Below are 7709 nucleotides of genomic sequence, written 5' to 3'. Positions count from 1 at the left end.
ATGAAGTGTGTTGCCTAATCTCTAATGTCTGACTTTTGAAATGACGTCATATGGCAGCCAAGTCTACTTTTAATGTTTTATAGCCGTAAACGTCATGTGACATCATGTGAGTCAATATAAATACATATTGTATATATATCTCAAATGTTATATGCTTAACATGTGATCATGGTTTACCATATATGGTATAAGGTGGATGGAGGCTCCAGTGACATATGGGTAATACGTCACAATGGAGGCTTAGACCATAAGAAGCAGAGATTCTGCCATATAGGTGTGTTAACTCTTGCTTATGTGAAGTAGGTCAGGTCTCCTAAAGTCACAATGAGAGCATCAGTCATCAACTGTGAATGAGATGGGAGACACATTGGAGTTTAATGGGATTCATCAGGAAGTCAAAGGCTTCTGGAATGATGGGTGCCTGCGTTTCAGCAAGCAGAACATTGCATACAAGAACCGCAAGACAGGCAAGCTGGACAACATCCCAGCTGGGGAGCTCACCGTGGCCCAGTGGAGACATGTGTGTTTGGGACATGGCATCAAACTATCAACCAGCACTGGACATGTCTATAAATACGACGGCTTTAGGGACACAGACTTTGAGAGGATCTCTGACTTCTTTAAGGCCAACTACAAGGTGGAGCTGACAGAGAAGGACATGTGTGTCAAGGGCTGGAACTGGGGTACCGCCAATCAGTCAGGGCCAATGTTGTCATTCGACATCGACGACAACACTGTATTCGAAATCCCACTTTCGAACGTGTCCCAGTGTACTACGGGCAAGAACGAGGTCACCCTGGAGTTCCACCAGAATGACGATGCAGAGGTTTCCCTCATGGAGGTCCGGTTCTATGTCCCCCCCGGTCAGGTGGACGAGGGACAGGATCCTGTTGAAGTGTTTGCCAAGAGTGTGCTGTCCAAGGCTGATGTCATCCAGGCCACAGGAGACTCCCTGTGTATCTTCAAAGAGCTGCAGTGTCTCACGCCCACAGGAAGGTATGACATCCTTATCTATCCAACATTCCTTCACCTCCACGGTAAGACATTTGACTGCAAGATTCTCTACACCACAATGCTGCGTCTCTTCCTGCTTCCGCACAAGGACCAGAGGCACTTCTTTGTGATCAGTCTTGACCCTCCCATCAAGCTGGGCCAGACTCGCTACCAGTTCCTTACCCTTCTCTTTTCCAAGGAGGAGGACAACAGCCTCACCCTTAACATGAGCGAGGAGGATGTGCAGCGTCGGTTTGAGGGCAAGCTCAGTAAGAACATGTCAGGCCCTCTGTATGAGCTAGTCAGCAAGGTGATGAAGGCCCTGGTTAACCGCAAGATCACTTTGCCTGGAGACTTCAATGGCCACTCAGGTGCCCAGTGCATCACTTGCTCCTACAAGACCTCCTCTGGCCTCCTGTATCCCCTGGAGAGAGGTTTCATCTACGTGCATAGGCCTACGGTGCACCTGCGTTTTGACGAGATCTCCTTTGTCAACTTCGCCCGAGGCACCACCACCACGCGGTTCTTTGACTTTGAGGTGGAGACCAAGCAGGGGAACGAGTACACCTTCAGCAGCATTGAGAAAGAAGAATACGGGAAACTGTTTGACTTTGTCAAGGGCAAGAAACTCAACATCAAAAACAGAGCCTTCAAAGAGAGCATGAAGGGTAACAATGACACTAGGTACAGTGACTCTGACGATGACCACCAGCACGATGCCTACCTGGAGAGGATGAAGGACGAGGGCAAGATCCGGGAAGATGGAAATGACGAAACAGAAGATGAGATTGACGAGTCTTACCACCCCGGAGAGGAGGATGATGACGCTGCATTAGAATATGATAGCAATGGTTTCAGTGAAGGAGACGACGGTGAAGATGACAGCAAAGCCTCAGTGTGGAGTGACCCTAGTGAAGGAGACAGTAAGAACACAAGACAGGCCAAGAAACCCAAAGTCTTGCAGGAGAAGAAAGAGAGGAAGCCAAGTAAAGAGAAGAAGCAGAAGGACACCGGTGGCCCCAAGAGGCCGATGACTGCCTACATGCTATTTTTGAACTCCAATCGTGAGCGCATCAATTCAGAGACCCCAGGCATCTCTGTCCCTGAGGTCGCTAGAAAGGCTGGAGAAATCTGGAGACAGTTGGGCAAGGAACAGAAGAAGGAGTGGGAAGAGAAGGCTTGGGAGGCTAAGGTGCAGTATGACGAAGCCCAGAAAGACTACAAGGAGAGTGGTGGAGTCGCCATGCCTTCCAAGATGGAGAAGAACAATGCAGGCAAGAAAAAGAGGAAGTCAGCAGGAGGAGTCGAAGAGAAGGCTCGAGGAGGAGGAGGAAATGAGAACTACAAGAGCCAAGAGGTCATTGAGATGTCTGACACTGACCGCAATGAATCTGATGAAGAGGAATCACCTTGATTTAACCAAACTCTAAATTGGCATGTGGGTGTCCATACCCATACCCGAGTGGCAATCAAGCCTTTGTCAGCCTTCTAATTGGTGCCCGATTGACCAACCAGCAGTCTCCACCTCCTTGTTCCGACCTGGTCTCCACCTACTTTTGGTTGTTTATGTTTAGTTTGAAAAACAAAAAAAATGAACAAAAATCACACCTGTGTGAAGTGAGGAGCACTCTTGTCATCTTACATCATCATGACGTAACATGTCTATTTGCTCAGACACTAACGTAAAATTGTGTAGGGCAAGAATAGACACTAAGCCGATTTGTTCAGACACTATGGTGTAAAATTCTCTGTTCATTGTCAATGGTAATTTAATGTTTGTGTAAAACAAAAATCCACACTAATCACTGAATATAGGAGCGCCCCTAAAAAAAAGTGGCTTTCTATGGTAGTGTGATGTATGTGTGTATATAGCTGACCATGGGTACGAGTACATCAAATAACAGCCTTGCATGGCCCTTTAGGCCGGCACCCAAAGGGCACCAGTGCAATAATCTAATCTACTATATAATGTGCCACGTCTCTGCGTGCATACGGTTGTAATTCACGTAACTTGAGAACCGTTTGACCAACCGACTTCACATTCGACACACGCGTTCCACACCCCCACGGGGAGTGCAGTGCCAGGTATCGAATCGGTCGGACCCACAGTTCTCCAGAACCACCACAAAAGGCTCTGGTCAGGCTCTGCCAGTGGGCCTAATGAGGCCAACTCCTTTCACCTGTGCAATTTCCAGCCTCTGCCTCAGCCAATTGAGGCTCAACCAATCACGCTCTGCCAGTGGGCCGAATTGATTGCCAAGTACACTCTTCAGTTTGCAGTCTTCACACACAGACACATACACAGATCTCCATGTGGGACAACCGGCTGACAGTTAAAACGGGTGCTATGACAACGTATATCATTAGGTACACAAGTTGCATCGTTCCCAAGTAGGCCGGTGGCCGACTGTGACGGGCACGTACAGGTCTAGTGTATGTGTGCGTACGGTTGTAATGCACGTAACTCGAGAACCGTTCGTCCCACCGACTTCAAATTTGACACACACGCCCGGCCTCGGTGGCATACACTGTTGTCCAGAAACACCACAAAAGGCTCTGGTCAGGCTCTGCCAGTTGACCTAATGAGCCCAAGTCCCCTCACCTGTGCAATTTCCAGCCTCTGCCTCAGCCAATTGATTGCCATGGCAACCGCACACCTGCCAATTGATTACCAGTCCACTTTTCACAGTTATTTTGCACTCTTCAGAGGCAGACAGACAGATACAGAGATCTCCATTATACAGTATGGACACAGACAGATAGTTAAAACGGGTGGTGACAACAGGTATTCTTAGTGTAACCCATATGGAATATGGTGTCACAAATTCTTAATATTCTGACTTTTGACCGTCTCAAATGCATGTTACTGTCACTATAGCCTGTATGTAATTCAACACCAATTCACATGTTGACCAGTCTGGCATCGGCGTTTTTCACTCCATTCATTCTTCACTGATTCTTCTTTGAGAAAACAAAGAAATAAGCTACATTTCTTGTCAAATCTAAAACATGTTTTAGATTTCTAAAATCTAAAACATGTTTTAAATTTCAACTACTTTTCTGCAACTCTGCAGAGTTGCAGAAAAGTAGTTGTGCAAGCAGTTAACCATGAAGTGCTGCTTGTGAGAGCCCGGTTCGGTTCCTGTGGAGTTTTGCCGTGTTCTTATATTGCTGTTTTTTGTGATCCTGGTGGAAGTGTGGTTTCTAACCATGCTGAGTATGATGGCGAGCTTGTCCCAGTGAGCAACAGTGCAGAGGGAGCGTTTGGATGCAGTGTGGCCAGCTGCATTGGCTGGCTGTTCATGGCTATGTTTTTGTGTATGTATGTTTGTGTAATAAAACTCATTCCGGGCATTCAAAATTCTGAAATGAAATTCTGTCCAGGACTCTCTTTCAGCTACCTATAATAAGGAAAATTGTGACATCACCTACTACCATATTGCCAAGTTTCACAAAAACCGACTACACGTTTAAGGGCCGATTCACTCCTATTTTAGAGCCGAATAAAAGTCGGTTCGGCACTGTAGAGCCTACACAATGTGACGTCATTTGAGGTTCGGGAGGCGGGTACCGTCCTAAAGTCGACTCTTTGGTGCTACTGAAAATTTCTGACGAGCCGAAATCATTTCGGCACTACAGCGCCGGAACAGCGGTAAAATAGTATGAATCGGCCCTAAGCCAGAACTGCTATTTTTGGCGGAAGAAGAAGAAAGGAGAAGAAAAATCCAGGCAAATACAATAAGGGACCATAATAATTAAGGGACCCTTAATAATAACTGAAGGCAGTATGTCTGGAAGAAGAAATTAAGATAATCGGTTTAGCCCCTACTTCTGCAACAATTAGGCTTAAAAGTGCAATAGACAACATCCAACCACTAGATGTCACCCTTGTTTGTTGCAAAAGGTTCATTATGTCCCTGATAACGTTGTAGTATCTCAGAATGCGGAAGAAATTAAGTTCCATATACCCAATTTCACATAGTCAATTCACAACCAACAAGCTCACAATCTGACCTTAGCCTATAGATCTGCTATTTTCACCATATTTGAAATAGGCTATAGGCCTATAGTTATTCATAATGTAGCCTAGTGGCCAAAAGTATTAAAATGCATAATTAAATGTGCTTGCCTTTGTTATTATTATATTATTCATTGCATCATAGACATCCAAAAGTCCCCTTCCAACAGAGTTCTTTATTATTTCAACCCACAGTTATAATTCAATTATAGCAAAAATAGCTGATCTACAAGCTCAAGACTTTGAGCTTGTAGATCGGCTATTTTTGCTACGACTGTAATGCAATGTGGCCCTCTGGAGTGAGTGTGGAAATACATAGTGGCCCTCTCCATCATCAAAGTTGCCCACCCCTGTACAGTAGGCCTACTAGATAAACTGAGGGTAGGCCTATATCATGCAGGTGTTTTTTTCCTTTTTTCTTCTTCTGAATATTTAGGCTATGCAATTCCTTCAGTCTTTCAGATGGACCTTTGGGGCTATGATGCTCTGTTTGTTGTTTAGTGTGTCTGTTTGTTTGTTTGATTGATTGATGGATTTAATGACAGTCGATATGCTAAATGTACAGATGTACAGTAGGCTAATACAATAATAAAATGATAACACAAAAAAGCCCTGAAAGCTTGTTTCCATTGTGTTCCTGTTTATTCAATTCATCAAGAGGGCTTAGTGTGTGTGTGTGTGTGTGTGTGTGTGTGTGTGTGTGTGTGTGTGTGTGTGTGTGTGTGTGTGTGTGTGTGTGTGTTATACCGGTATACGAATCTATTTCCGGTGTTCATTCTGACGCAGCTCCGTTGTCAAGGAAGCGCGTCCTCCGTTGCCATCGTGGCTTGACTGTACACAGAACGGTGAAATGTAGAGCAAAAGAAGAAAATCAGCGACTTCTGCATGCATTTCAAATGGCCGATGTCTTTTTTGCGCTAGAAGAGTTAAAGTTGATCGTTCTCACGGAAGAAGCGACCGCCATGACATGCACATGCGGCATTCATTCAAATGTCTTTTCGTGAGCACGTCTTCATCATCATGGTGACATTGGTGAGGTTCAGGAACCGTTAGATGAGAAGACGCAGTGCCGGGACCCGTCAATGCCTGCAATCGCCCCTAGAATGCAAGTTCTGAAGGACAACTTCTTCTACCACTCGTATCCTGTTAACTGATGAAAGTAGGCAGTTGCAGGTGTCACTTGCCATAAAGAGCAAAATAGCTGATCTACAAGCAACGCAATTGCATGTAGGCCTACATAAGTTCTTTTTTATGGCAAGTGACGCCATATACAAATTTGAAATGTCAAATGTGTGCATATAGCGTAAGAGTTTGTTGATGGTGCCTGCTTATAGGCCTAGAGCTGGAGATTCCAACATTGTTTTTAATGTGAGCAAAGTTACAGACTCCATAATGAAGTCTTTAGAAGGTTTTGTGAAGTTAAGTGTGCAGCATTAAGCTACGTGTGTGTGTGTGTGTGTGTGTGTGTGTGTGTGTGTGTGTGCTTGTCTTATCTTAATGGAAAGGGGGTACACACACGTCTGCCTTCTCCTACCAAAACCACTCCATTAGCACACATCTCTCCATGCACAAAAACCTGTACCTACAGTACAGCACAGTACAGTATGCTACAGTACAGTACCTTACTTACAGTACAGTACAGTATGATTCAGTACAGTACAGTATGCTACAATTAGGTACAGTACAGTACAGTGCAGTACAGTATATATATATATATATATATATATATATTATTATTATTATTTTCCTTCTGGGGGTCCCTGACACAAAACCTTTTCAGATGAGGGTCCACGGCCAAATAAACTATCCTTTTGTGTGAAACATTTGAGAACCAATGATTTAAAACATGTCTCCTTAGTGGTTGACCTTCAGAAATTCCAGATTAGGAGCTGATGGAGAGCAGCAGGATGAGAGACAACTCCTGGTGGAAGAGCAGAGGACATGCAGAGCTCGCAACCGCAAGTTCTGTCTGGAGACTAAACGCCGCAGAAAGTTGGTTTCATATTGATTCATTATGTCAATTAGGGTTGTCACAATATTATTACATAATCGTCTAATCGCAATTATTTGAGACAATCGCAATGATTTTGTCATCGTTTTTTACATTTATATAAATTTATTTTAGTAATGTCTTGGTATATTTCAGTTATCTGCCCTGTGCACCTATTTTTTACGTAGCCTAAAAAAATGATAGGCCTTCATAAAGTTCCAATTTTCAATGGCAAAAAGTTCAAAATTATTTGTGTGACAATCATCGTCAACTTAAATGTATAATCGTGACAGCCCTAATGTCATTGTTACTACTAAAGCTCACACACATTTGATGCTATTCTGTGTCAATGCAGTATAAATAAAATAAGGAGATAAGAGGTTTCTGCCCGACAGCAACAACATCTGAAAGTGTTAAATGATCGAATTTGGAGTATTTTGGTAATGGTATACATTTTGTATTTTATAAATTGTTAATCGCAACTATTTGTTTGACAGTTAATTGTCACTAAAAAATCAGACCAGTCTGAAGCGAGTGGTGCAACAGCACCCCCTATTGGTACTCTAAACATCGGGACATAGGTTAGGACATAGGGACAACATTGCTGGTTGTAGGAGTGGTTGCACCAAATCATGACCATGACAGCCCTAAAGTTGCAACGTGTCCTGACCTGACCCCAGCCGGTCTGAGAGGATAAAGCAGGTGTGA

At 44.1% G+C, this 7709-nt stretch overlaps 1 protein-coding gene across 1 annotated transcript; it reads left to right on the top strand.

Annotated features, from left to right (window-relative positions):
• Positions 1 to 355: 355 nt before the first annotated feature.
• Positions 356 to 2407, top strand: LOC308321810 (FACT complex subunit SSRP1-like; the record flags this gene model as incomplete). The annotated part of the gene is made up of 1 exon (XM_080772901.1): positions 356 to 2407. The coding sequence occupies one exon, from the start codon at positions 356 to 358 to the stop codon at positions 2405 to 2407; it is 2052 nt and encodes a 683-aa protein (XP_080629027.1).
• Positions 2408 to 7709: the final 5302 nt, after the last annotated feature.

This window comes from Protomyctophum bolini (assembly GCF_963924005.1).
Source record: "Protomyctophum bolini genome assembly, chromosome: 9".
Lineage (NCBI taxonomy): Eukaryota > Metazoa > Chordata > Actinopteri > Myctophiformes > Myctophidae > Protomyctophum > Protomyctophum bolini.
This window is presented reverse-complemented; position numbering and strand designations above follow the sequence as displayed.